This window comes from Myotis davidii, unplaced genomic scaffold (genome assembly GCF_000327345.1).
Source record: "Myotis davidii unplaced genomic scaffold, ASM32734v1 scaffold120, whole genome shotgun sequence".
In the NCBI taxonomy this organism is placed as follows: Eukaryota; Metazoa; Chordata; class Mammalia; order Chiroptera; family Vespertilionidae; genus Myotis; species Myotis davidii.
This window is the reverse complement of record NW_006294778.1, coordinates 4,255,343-4,268,820: the sequence shown is the minus strand read 5'-3', so window position 1 is coordinate 4,268,820 and position 13,478 is coordinate 4,255,343. Positions and strand designations below refer to the sequence as shown.

The 13,478-nt window shown below is 42.4% G+C and overlaps 1 protein-coding gene across 1 annotated transcript in view; it reads right to left on the bottom strand.

Moving 5' to 3' along the window:
* Nucleotides 1–5,068, bottom strand: part of NT5DC3 (5'-nucleotidase domain containing 3) — a 38,907-nt gene extending 33,839 nt beyond the window's left edge. The window contains exons 1-2 of the mRNA XM_015567580.1: nucleotides 5,065–5,068; nucleotides 3,768–3,952 (exon numbers count right to left, since the gene is read on the bottom strand). Coding sequence (XP_015423066.1) covers nucleotides 3,768–3,952; nucleotides 5,065–5,068 — 189 coding nt within the window. The remainder of the gene's footprint in view (nucleotides 1–3,767; nucleotides 3,953–5,064) is intronic.
* Nucleotides 5,069–13,478: the final 8,410 nt, after the last annotated feature.

Sequence of the window (13,478 nt, the reverse complement as noted above, 5' to 3'; positions counted from 1 at the left end):
ACACACGTTGAATGAGTATCTTCTGCACGAGTGACAAGAGAGCTCTCAGCTGCACAGAGTGACAGCCTCCCAAAGAGCACAGCATGGGAAGGATGGGTCGGGGGAACAGGGCAGAGACATGGAAGCACGACCTCCATCAGGCGGTCAAGGTCAACATCACAGGTAAGTCATGTTGGTGGCCTGCACCCTGGGTAAGATGTGATGATAATGGCACTTTACCTCTGTGGTCTTGCCCCCCAAACCCCTCAGCCCATCTAACCATAAGAAAAACATCAGACAAATCCCAAGAAAAACATCAGATAAATCCCAACAGAAGGGCATCCTAAAAATTACCCAACTAGTGCTCTTCAAAACTGTGCAAGTCATCAAAAAACAAGGAAAGGCTAACTGTCAAGGCCAAGAGGAGCCTAGGGAGCCATGAGAACTAACTGTGACGTGGGGTCCTGGATGGGATCCTAGAGCAGAAGGACACTAGGGAGCAACTAAGGAAATCTGAATCACGTAGGGACTTCAGTTATTAACATTGGGTCTTCGCTTGGGACAAATGTACCATGGAAATGTAAGACGTTAATATTAAGGGAAACCAGATATGGGGTATACAGTCAGGAAATCTCTGTATTACCTTTGCAACTTTTCTGTAAACCTAAGACTCTTCTAAAATTAAAAGATTATTTTACAAAACAAGAGAGAGGGAGAGAGAGACAGCGAGGACCTGCAACATTTGCTGCAGAAATCAGAGGTGAAATACGAAATGCCAGGGGTCACGGCCAATGTTAGGCTTTAGACTGAAAAACTAGGTGAACATCACTGCCAAATACGGATTGGGAAACACAGATGAGGGTGCAAATTTAGGAGATGAAATCAAGAACTCTTCTGACACTCCCCTCCTATCTCTCCCTCATGGACATATGAAATGAGGGTATAATTATTACCCAATCTTTTCTACTTCTATCTTTGTGTTTAAAAAAAAAAAAGGAGAGAGAGAGAAAGAAAGAAAAAGGGTAATTAAGGAGCTGAAACTTGTACATTTGCTTTTTGGGGAGATGCTAAATTGTCCACTTCCTGTTCTATTACTGTGCACTCAAGCGCAGATGTCTTTCCAACTCTATAAGCACACATAGTCTTTGGCAGGAACAACAGCACCAAAGTCAGTGCTTCTAACAGCATCTTAGAAGAATCATTTTCAAATCCAAAGCAAAAGAAAAAGCTGTACAAGCATAACTGACTCTATTAATATGCCTGTATAATTAGTGTTATAATTTCTTTTATCCAAGCAACAAACATACATAATAGAAGTGAAATTTCATGGCCTTAAATCTAGAAGCTTTTCTAATCATAATCATTGCAACTTTTTTCCCATCTATTATTTCAACTCTCTTTCCCCACAAATTTCATAATTCTTTTTATTTTCCTAAATTCTTAATTTTCCTGAATATTTTATTTTCCTATGAACAATAAACCCATGGGGTAGAAATGTGGGGTTATTAATCCCACAAGGGGCAACATGGGCCTAGAGAAGAAGACATTTCTGCCTTGGAAATGAACAGATCTAAGCCCAAATCCTGGCTCTGCCCCCCACTGGTCTCGTGGCCTTGACCTACTGGCTTAACTCCATCAGCCTCAGTTTCCTCAACCGTAAAACAGAGACAGTATCTATATGCAGGGCTGTCATGCAGATGAGAAGTGATAAAGCCAGGATCTGAATCCCAGCAGTCAAGTTCTAGAACCTGGGCTTTTGGTACCCAGCAGACAAGCAGCAGACGGTGCTGTTAGCAACGACTTAGGTTTTGTGAGCGATAACAGAGTCACAGCATATGGCCTGGGAGTAGAACAGCAAAGTCTCAGCATATGGCCTGGGAGTAGAATGCCAGCACCCAGCCACACCCCTTCAGCTCAATCTTCCAGTGGGGTAGAGAAATGTTATTGAATGGCAAGTGGCTAGATGGGGTGACATCTGGTAAGGTGGACATAACTAAAGAAAGATGGCCGGTGGCTTAGTGGCAGAGGTCAAGTTATTTTTGGCAAATACCATTTCTGCATTTTAAAATAGGACAAGATGAGTTGCTTATTAAATCCACTGATAACCAAAAGCTGAAGGGAATAAACTGCATCAAATGGTGAGGATTCAGAGCTGATAGAAACTTTGGCAGTATTAATAAAGGTATGGTATCCACAATCAGGGAGGTGATGGTCTCCCTCTATTCCACACTATCAGACCCCACCTGCAGTAACATCTCCAGTCCAGGGCCTCACATCTGAGATAAATAAAACAGAGCACACACACTGGAGGGTGACCAAGATGATAAAAAGAACCCATGGAAGAATCTCCCCCAAATCAGAACTGTCTCCCGGAGTAACGGAGATACGAGCGGTACTTCATGGGATACCATGGGGGTTCTCCAATGACACGAGCCCAGATGACCTCTGAGGATGCTTCTCATCATGGTTCCTGAAATGTGTTCTCAACCCAGACCAGAGAAACACATGCTAGGTTTTGAGTGTGGGTTTTTTCCTTCCTTATTCTCAGATCTCAACAATACTACGCACCGGAAGACATTCAAATATTCTTTATAAAAGAACACAATTCAGTCAGTGATGAGGGTAAAAAATTGTATCGTGTAAGCCCTGACAGTTTTCTTTCTTTTTTGTAATGCAAGTGCCTGACTTAAGGTTTGACTTCCAAGTCACCCATTTCAAAGAGGCATCCTCTTCAAATCTGGAATAAACACACCACCAGCCACAGGATCGAGAGCCAGGCTGCCTCCCCTTACAGCAGTTCCTTTGTTTTAGAGATCATGGCTGATTTCAATAAATGACCATTTGGGTTACTTGCTTGTGTTCTCTTCCCGGGCTTTAAAATCAGCTCTTATAGATTCACCACCAAAAAGTGAGCCCAGGACACTCTCGGCCCCCCTACCCACGACCCAAATAAAAGCGGAACCCAGGCCCATGCACACATGCCCTCTCTCTGCCTCCCACCTCGCTGTGGGACCCCAGGCGTGTGGTATAATTTCCAGGTCTTGTAAGTAATAAAGCTGTATCTTTTGGAAGTTTCCTAATGGCTATTGTAAGGGTGTCTTGCAAGCGTGATAACCATAAGGCTGGTTCAGTCACAACACTGGTTGTGGACAGGCTGGGACCAGAACAAAGCGCAATGCCTCTCCTTTGAAGAATTCCTTCTAACCAGAACTCAGCAGGCTGCCACATCCTCAGACCTCAGGAGAAGCTATGTCACTGCTCTGCGAGAAGTGAGAGCTCAAACATCTGCGGGTGAGTCTCCACTCACAGACACGTAAAGGTTTGAGTATACAAAGTTTCAATTATGCAAGACAAGCTCCAAAAATCTATTATGCAGCATGGTACCCAGAGCAAACAATATTGTACTATATACTTAAGAACTGCTAAGAGGGCATACCTTATGTGAAGTGTCCCTACCACACACACACAAATAACAATAATAATAATAATAAAAGGGGCAGGAGGAGAGTCAGGGAGGTGATGGAGTTTATGGCCTTGATGGGGGTGCGGGTTTCACAGTTGTATATTTATCCCCAAACTCATGGAAATGTATACATTGAATATGTACAGTTTTTAACATGTCAATCATAACTCAATAAAGTGGTTAATGGAACAGAACAAAATCTCTTCATTCATTCAGCCGCAATTTTCTAAGTGGCACCTGTGTCACTGACCAGGTCAGGTCAGCCACGGCTGTTCTTCACACAAGAGGGCTGGGGAGGAAGAGCGACATGTCCCTGTGCTCTTACCCGGTGTTCATTGATGAGAAGGTCCCGAGCAGCGTTGAATATCAGTGTGTGGAGGTGCTTTGAATAAAACACCAAGGTGTAGTCATAATCAAAGCCATAGATCTCAATGTCCGACAGGCTCATCTCATTGTTGGAGAAAATGGCATCCGGATTCAGCAAATTGCTCATGATTGAAGGCACCAATTCTAGAAGTAAACAAAAAAGAAATGCATTGCGCTACGTGATAAATAAGGGTTAGTTTCTAAATGAAATGAGCGAACAGAGTGATCCGGCATCACCTCGAAGACATGACGCTGAGTGAAAGAAGCTGGTCACAAAGGACCACGTGTGTGTGATTCCATTCACAGGAAATGTCTGGCACAGGCAAATCCATAGAGAGAGGTGGATGCCTAGGGTTGTGGGATGGGGAGAAATACAGTGAGTGCTAATGGGTGTACAGAGTTCCCTTCTGGAGTGATGAAAATGTTCTAAAATTGATTATGGGGATGGTTGAAGAGTAGTTGTGAATATACTAGAAACCTGAATGGGAGACAGTAAGTGGGTGAATTGTATGGTATGTAAATACTATCTTAACAAAACTGCTCTTAAAACAGAATATTAGCTTCAACGTCATAAAAAGATTTGTTTTGTTTATAAGATAATACAGGTCAGATACAGATTTTAAAAGATAAACAGATAATTAAATTTAAATATCACAAATCATGTCATCACCCAGAAAAAAAAACTACTATCATCTTATGTATTTGCTGCCAAAATGGTTTAAAGTATATATTTTACATAGTTGACCTCACACTGTGTATACAGCTCTGTATTCTGCTCTCTAAATGTAATGTTCTGTGATGACTGTACTCTCCTATATTACAGACTTTCTGAGAATGTAACGTTAAATCATTACAAAAGATTTGAATATACTGTGCCAAATCAACCTATTATTCTATGTTACACATTTAGGTTTTTTCTATTTTCTAGAGTAAGAATCTTCATATGTTAATCTTTACCATTCAGATTAGTTCCTTCATATGGCTAATTAGAAATGTGGTTAGCCCCAGAGTCCCCAGCATCCAACAATAGTTTAGAGTTCATTTTTTAAGCAGGTCTATCTCAGTAAGGGTAGTTATTTCATGGCTTGTACACTTTCTTGGAGCTTTTCCAAAAAAGTCCTTTTACCTTACAATTTCCACGAGTCCACCAGACCCTTTAAAAAGCAAAAATGCAATATGGGATGTTTAGTGATCTTATTTTCCCAAAATCTTAAAACAGTTGCTATTTTATCACTGCAGAAGTTATTCATCATTACCCATCGATCATCTCCACCTAGATTTTAAAATGACTACATTAAGAAAGGAAAATGACAGGTGGTTGTCTGAGATGGTACAATAGTGAAATAAATCCCGTTGCAACATCAGCCTTCAGTTTCCTCGACATGGCTCGAAGTATTACATCATTTTCAAGAAGTCTGAAGATACCATCTTTGCAATGGAGAACAGTGTTTTTTTTTTCTCCAAAAATAAAATAAATTCAAGCCTTCATAATTTCAATGCTTTAGAGTCCATGGTACTTCCCTTTTCCCTTCTGCTCACTTCTTTCTGACTAGGAGTAGCCCACCTTACTCACTTGCGTTCCAAGGGCCACCTGAAATACTCCAAAGGTACTAATCTAGCAGGGTGACCACTCCACCCGGGACGGTCCAGCAGCAATTCCGAGCATCCCAGAAGGTCCCTCGCAGCTTTGCGGCTTGGATCCCTTAGAAAACCTAACAGAAGCTATTGAATCCTCTCCCCAGAAAAATGCACACAGATTTTGCAGAAAATTTCAGGGAGATTGACCCCTGAAGCCTATTCATGGTCGCCAATTAAGCTGTCACATTACAGTAACTTCAAACTAAGCCTTTACATCCTCACACAGAATTTCCAGGCTAATGAAGGCAAGTGTATGAATGAGTGAGTGAATGAATGAATGAATGAATGAACGAACGAAAGGAACAAGTGAATGAATTGCCCAATGACAATCTAGATGTAGCTGACTCTACTGAAAACCCAAACAGACAAGATTAACTAATTCCATTTCTTCATTAATTTTGGTAAAGAAACGAATGAGATAATAACCTTACTGTGTTTTTTTTCTTTTGCAAATAAAACCAATGTGAGGACAGGAAACAGTAACATTTTAGAAACCTGAGGGCAGCCCGTTGACATGAATTAGTCCTGAGGAAGGGAGAAGCCAGCAGTTCCACACTCTTGGGCATCTAACACCCAAGACCTTCTGGCCTTACATAATCAGATGATGCTATTTTCTGAATATGGCCACGTGACACTGTCCGCACGAAGTTAGTAAAGCGGGGATCACTTACAGTGTGCCTAAAAGCTCTACCTTGGCAAATCAACTTTCCAAGGGAAGTTCTAACAACCTGTTGAAATAAGAAGTTTATATTTAGAAATGGCCTTGGCAATGAAGCCCCTCTCCCTTTCTACGACCTAAGAAAAGAATATGTAAAGCTCTCAAGGAAACACGACCACGATGGAAAATCACTAATAGCCAGCACATCTCCGAAAGCTGTTCTGGAATTCCTCACCCCTCCCTCCCGTTGCCCGCCCCGCCCCCCTCCTCCTATTAAATGAACTAAACAGTCCTAGCGGGTTTGGTTCAGTGAATAGAGCATCGGTCTGCAGACTGGGAGGTCCGAGGTTCGATTCTGGTCAAGGGCACATGCCCGGGTTGTGGGCTCGATACCCAGTAGGGGTCGTGCAGGAGGCAGCCGATCAAGGATTCTCTCCCATCATTGATGTTTCCATCTCTCTCTCCCTCTTCTCCCACCGCCCCACCGCCCTCACCCTCCACCACCCCCCTGCTGGACTGAAAGTGTATTATTCACATGAACATCATCACCAGAAAACTTGGACGTTTAATTTATCATCACTCTAAATACACAGAGGAACATCAGAAGCCTAAAAGGGATCGCAACACGCCCTGCAACCCCTTAAAGAAGTGCTAAGAATAAAACCAATACTTACAAGGCAAGAGAAAAGAAGGCCAATCACTCACAAAGAGAATGAGCAGACTAAACCATAGACTCCAAAATATAAATGGAAGGCTCTTGACTAGTCAGTTATGCACTTTCCCAAAGAGGAAACAGGACTGGGTAAGAATTTAGAATGTGAGTTCCTTTTGCACCTAATGGATGATGACAGCAAGACTATACAACTGTACAAAGAAATGGAGAGACAGCTCTGTTACTCTAGCCAGAGCCAGGCTCCCACACAGCCACCCTGAGCTGGAAGCCGAGAGCCTTTCAGGGGGCAGTGTAGCAGGTGGGACACCCACTGGCACACGCCTGTCAGCTTCCAGTTTTTCATCTGCTCATCCCACGGAACGCTGGGAAATGTGGTGACCAACCTATAGCAAAACACATAAGCTGTCTGGGGGGGGTTGTTTACTCATTTTTATTGTAGTAAAATTGCATAAATAATTTAACCAGTTTTAAGTATACGGTTCAGACCTTAATTAAGTTCATTCCTATTGCCGTGCAACCATCAGCACACCGGTCTCCAAGAACTCTTTTCAGCCTGCAAAATTGAAACTCCACACCCATTAAATTACAACTCCCCATCCCCCCACAACTTCAGCCCCTGGTAACCACCACTCTACTCTCTATGAATTTAACTGTTCCAGGTACATCAAGGGAATCATCATATATTTTTTTTCTGGCCTATTTTACTTAGCATAATGTCCTCAAGGTTAATCCATGTTAAAGCAAGTGTCAGAATTCTTTCCTTTTGAAGGCTGAATAATACTCCATTGTATGTATATGCCATATTTTGTTTGTCTATTCATCCATCAATGATGGACACCTGGGTTACTTCCACCTCTTGGCTACTGTGAATGATGCTGCTGTGCACACACATCTCTTTGAGCCCCTGCTTTCATTTCTTCAGGGTACAGTGGGGCCTTGACTTAAGAGTTTAATTCATTCCGTGACGGAGCTCGTAACTCAAATTACTCGTATATCAAATCAATTTTCACCATTACAATGACATGTGATGCTGGGCTGATGTTGTGGCGTTCACTGTGACGTTCGCTGCACCAACTAGCAGTGGGGTATCTGAAGCTGGCTTGTAACCCAAATTTTAGCTCACAACTCAAAGCAAAAAATAGGCCGAGAGACGGCTCGTATCTCGAAAAACTCCATAGTCGGGACACTCGTAAGTCAAGGCCCCACTGTATATACACAAAGTGGAATTGCTGGATCATATAGTAATTTTTTAAAATACATTTTTATTGATTTCAGAGAGAGAGGAAAAGAGAGAAACATTAATGATGAGAGAGAACCATCCATCAGCTGCCTCTTGCACACAGCCTACTGAAGATCAAGCCGGAAACCCAGGCGTATGCCCCAGCCGGGAATCAAACTGTGACCTCCTGGTTCATAGGTCAACACTCAACCACTGAGCCACACAGGCCAGGCTGAAGTTCAATTTTTTTGGTAAGGCAAACCACAATCCCAGAGACCTATTTCATGAATATTCGTAAGTATTCAAAAAAGTTTATGAATTAGTTTATATTTACTAAAGATGCTTCAAATTCTCTTTTAAAAGTCCTCATGTAGATTGAAAATAAGGTTTTAAAAGTATATAGGTTGGAAATATATGAGGAAAAAAAGTATAGGAACTTTGGTTCCTAAGGTGAAGCAGTATCTACATTTCAACAACTGTCTCTGTGACAAGTAAACTCACAGTTCAATATCCAAATCTGAAATCTTTCTACTTCTCATCTGTAACTGCCAAGGAAAAGACAACCCCACTTTAGGTGATTTGCTCTTAGAAAACATCACACATTCAACTTCCTTCTGTTGAGAAAGGCTTGGGCGAAGGGCAGACAGTTTTGCTACTGCCACTTGCCTGAAACGTGTGAGTTTGTTCTGATGCAACTGATATGTTAGGGAACAGTTTGACCATAACACAAATTTCACGTTTATATTTAGAATGCTACATTTCCTGCCAACCAATGTTGTTTGGTATGGTTGTGTCCATTTACTATCCTTTCTGTTAATTAGTTATAGGAAAGGAAATCAAGACAAGCAGAAAGTGTGACTTGAGATACAGACAACTCATAAAGTGTGCTATTATAAGACCTTAGAGATTTATTTGGGGGTTTGGGCTTTTTTTTTCCTTTTTGTTGTATTTATTGGAGTAGCATTGGTTAACAAAAGTATATGGTTTTCAGGTGCACAATTCCACAACACATCATCTGTACACTGTATTATGTGTTCAGCACCCCTCCCCCACTTCAAGTCTCCTTCCATCACCATTTATCCCCCAGACCTTAGAGATTTAAATACAACTACTGATATTCTTAGCCATTTTCTCCAGCATCTCCAATAGCCATTCCATTGTAAATCACTTTTACTTCTGCAACAATCCCATACAGATCTCCAGATGTCCAAGGTGACCTTTTCACTAGGAAGGTGAACATATGTGGTCATCTGCCCAACACACCCCAACCCTTAGACAAGAAATGACCCTTTGCCACCTCTGAAAACACAAATTCTGAGCTCTTCTGGGACCCTAGCCCGCCCCTCCATCCCTAGTCCTTGGTCCAGAACAGAACACGTGACTCATGCTGGACCACTCCTAGGGTCCTACCTCCTGGGTACTGCCTTAATCCAGGCTAAATCAGAGTCCATCCATTATTTCTGTGTCTCTCCTTTATAACTTTACGGAGGTACCAATGATGCATAACAAATCACACATCTATATAGTAAAAACCCGGTGGTCGTAACGCCATAACGACCAAAGACCGGTCACCAGGAGGGACTTGACTCTGGGTCCCACATCGCGCCAGGTCTGGGTCTCGTGCGATTTTGCGTGCTGGGCTTCTAATAGAGTATAAACTTAGATGAGGTTTGACATGTATACACCAGTGAAGCCATCATCCTAATACAGATAATGAGCATTTCTAATGGCCCCAAACATTTCCTTGCACCCCTTGGAATTCCACCCCTCCGTCTCTCCTGCACCCCTGCCCATCCCCAGGCAACTGCTGTTCACTTTATCAGATTTGCATTTTCTAGCATTTTATATAAATGAAACCATACAGCATGTACTATTTTGATAAACTGGTTTTCCTACTTACTAAACTCTCGGGAATTTTTGCAATAAGCCTTACTGCACACCTACTGTGTGCCAGACACTGTATGGGGCACAGTGCAGAGATTATAAATAAAAATAATGGCAAAGCATAAGCTATAATGAACAATATCACATCACAGGCAATGAGAGAGACCAGGAAATGGCACTCTGACAGGTGGAAATAAATAGAACTAACACAGGGCTGGGCGTGCCCCCAGAGAAGGTGGCAATTCAAAAGCTGTACTTATTGCATTTATTAATCTAAAAAGAAGCCTGCCCTTTTTTCACTAGCTTAGATATTTTTGCATCATCTCCAGGGGGAATCAATCCATGACAAAAAGAATTACTTATCTGAATAATGAATAATGCATATGACAGTTATACTACTCCCACCAAAAGTTAAAATTATAACCCTTACTACTCTGTAAGTAATACCTGTAATTGACTGCTCTGTAGAAATTCATTATGCTTCCCAAAGTTCCAAAAATAAAACTACATGCAACTACATTTGAAATAAAATTATATATACAAATGGTTTAATGATAACTTAATCTTAAGAATAGCCATCTAATAAAAAAAATTAAAATTAAAAACCTTAACTGCTCAAAAGGAAAACTTAGAACTAGCCCTATCAAAAGATCAAACAGTAGGCAAACTATCAAGAATTTGTCATTGAGGTGTAGAGGACATAGAAGAGATATCAGTGCCTCCCACATGCCACGCACAGGACACTTCTCATTCGTTATCTCAGTTAATGTCCCAGAAAGTCCATGAGGTGAACACACACAGGGCAGGCCAGGGAGGAGGTTGAAAGATGCACACAGCATGCAGCGTGACAGGAAATAACAGGCCACATGCAAATACATCCATCCCTTTAAATGATGATTGCACGTGATTTCTCAGAATTCATCATTTTAGAACAAGTTTTCTCCGTCTTGGCACAACTGACATTTGGGGCTGTACAGTCTTTGCTGTGGATGGCTACAGGATAGCGCAGTGGTTCTCAACCTTGCTATTGCCGCGACCTTTTAATACAGTTCCTCATGTTGTGGTGACCCCCAATTTCATTGTTACAAATTGAACATAATTAAAGCATAGTGATTAATCACAAAAACAATATGTAATTATATATGTGTTTTCCCAGGGTCTTAGGCAACCCCTGTGAAAGGGTCATTTGGCCCCCAAAGGGGTCGTGACCCACAGGTTGAGAACCGCTGGGATAGCAGCATCCTTGGCCTCCGCCCACTAGAGGCCAGCAGCCTCCCTGTCCTCCCAGGTAAGGTCTCCAAACATTGCCAAATGTCCTGGGAGGGCAAAATGCCCCCCACCTTCAACTCTGGTTGAGAACCATAGGGCTACAGGAAATTTCTGCTAAACATTATAAACCAAAGTTTCTCTTCCTAAAAATACAAAGAACCTTTTCTTGAGCTGAATTGTATACAGGGTGCATAAATATTACACTTCTAAAAATCTCAAGTAAAAAAAAAAAATGAAGAAATTCCAAATGAGGGGCATTCTACAATGTGACCAGCACTCACCTTTGATGGTTGGACTCACTCATTCCTGGACACAACCCTATGACGTTAGAGCTACTGCCAGCATCCCATTTTACAGATGAGGAAATGGAGGCTTCGTGGCATCCCCAGGGTCTCACTGCCTACAAGCAAGTGGCAAACCTCACCCACAAAATAAGGAAGACAAACTGTTTGCCCAGTTTCTTACAAAACTAAATATAGAATGACCATTCAACCAAGCAATGACATGGCATTTAGAGAAATGAACACATATGTTCTTTTCAAAAAAAACTTGGACCCAAATTTTACAGCAGCTTTACTGTAACAGTAAAAAACTGGGAGCAGCCCAGATGTTCTTCAGTGAGTGGACTGTGGTTAAACAGGGTTAAGCTGAGTTACATCCATACCATGGAATGCTTCTCAACTATTCCACACAACTTGGATGAAACTCCACAGTTATGCTTAGTGGGGGAAAAAGCCAATTCCAAAAGGTTACATACTGCATAATTCCATCTATAGAACATTTCTGAAACGACAAAATCTTAGAAATGGAGAATGGAGAATGCCCCAGGAATTAGAGAGAGCATAAGGAAGGAGTGGCTGTAGTTATAAAGATAATATGAGGGATGCTTGTAGTAAACTGTTCTTTATCTTGACTGTGGTGCAAGATAAAAGAACCTACAAGTGCTAAGACTGTATAGAACTAAATACACACATAAGTACAAGTAAAGCTTGAGGACTCTGAACAAGACCTGAGAAATGTATCAATACCCATATACTGGTTGTGATACTGTACTATTTATTGTTTTGCAAAATGTTACTATTGGGAGAAACTAGGCAAAGGATAGGCCAAACTCACTGTATTAATTCTTACAACTGTATATTGTAAATATACAATTCCATCAATGAAGAGTTTCCATTTTAAAGTCTTCCCTGCCCAAAAGCTGGGCTACATGGTCTACATTTGCTTCTCTGAAAAGCTGCAATTTCCAATGTCGCCAAAGCCAGTCCTTTTTCCACCACAGCACACAACGACTTCAAAAACCAACGCAAAACTAACTCTGAGCAAAGGAAAACTAAGAAAATGTGCCCCGTTATACAGCATTCTGCATTGCTGGCCACTTTGGAGTTCCCTCAGAAAAGTATCCCAATTGCTTTTTTTCATTACCTTAACTTCTAGCCAAAAAGTGGAAAACATTCTACAGAATGTTTATCTCCGTGTGCCCTTTCAACCCCCCTCCTCAAAAAATCTGTTTAAACTTTCCACTCTAAACCTCCCTTGAAAGAAGCAGCACCAGTATCACTGGCCCTTGGCACCGGTTCCCAAGTGGTCAGCTACTCCTGCAAGGCAGAGCAACGCAGGAAATAAGACAGTGGGTGAGGCGCTGAGGCGGATCCGAGTCAAGGTGTGACAGCGGCCAGGTTCCTTAAATTTGAGTCTCACCCTTCCCATCTATAGAATGGGGATGTGGCATCTCCCCCGGGTAGGTGCGGGAAGAATTCAGGGAGACAGTCTATGTGTCTGGCACTAATATTTCCTCCTCCTCTTTCTCTCTCTCCCATTTCCCTTAGTAACTGCGGAACCAGGCTAATTTTAAGGTCAGGAGACCACAACGCAGTCGCTCCCTGGGAGCCCCTCCTCGCCAAGGTTAGATAGTCCCGAACACAAGCCAACCTGCATCCCCTCCCTTTTCAAACACCGCAAATCCACCCTGTCCCCTAAAACAAAAAAGGAAGCCAGGTTAGCCTCCGGACACTGTCACCTGCCCCGCAGTCGCGCTCCAAAGTGATCTGCAGTCCGTCGGATACCGGCTGTTACTATTATTAGTGTCTGTTCACAATACCTAACGGTGCGCGGGGGTGGCCGACTCCCAGGCGAGGTCGGTGAAACCCCCGGGGGAGCCCAAAGCGCTCCCGATGCAGATTTCCGACTAAAAATCCCAAGAATTTATAAAACAGCTTTCCAAATGGGAGGAAGGCGAGAGTTGTAAAGTTTCTGCAGGCGCATTTTTCCGCGTTTCCCAGAACAGTAATGAGGAGGCGATGCTGCCCGCAGCTGGGGGGGCGGGGGG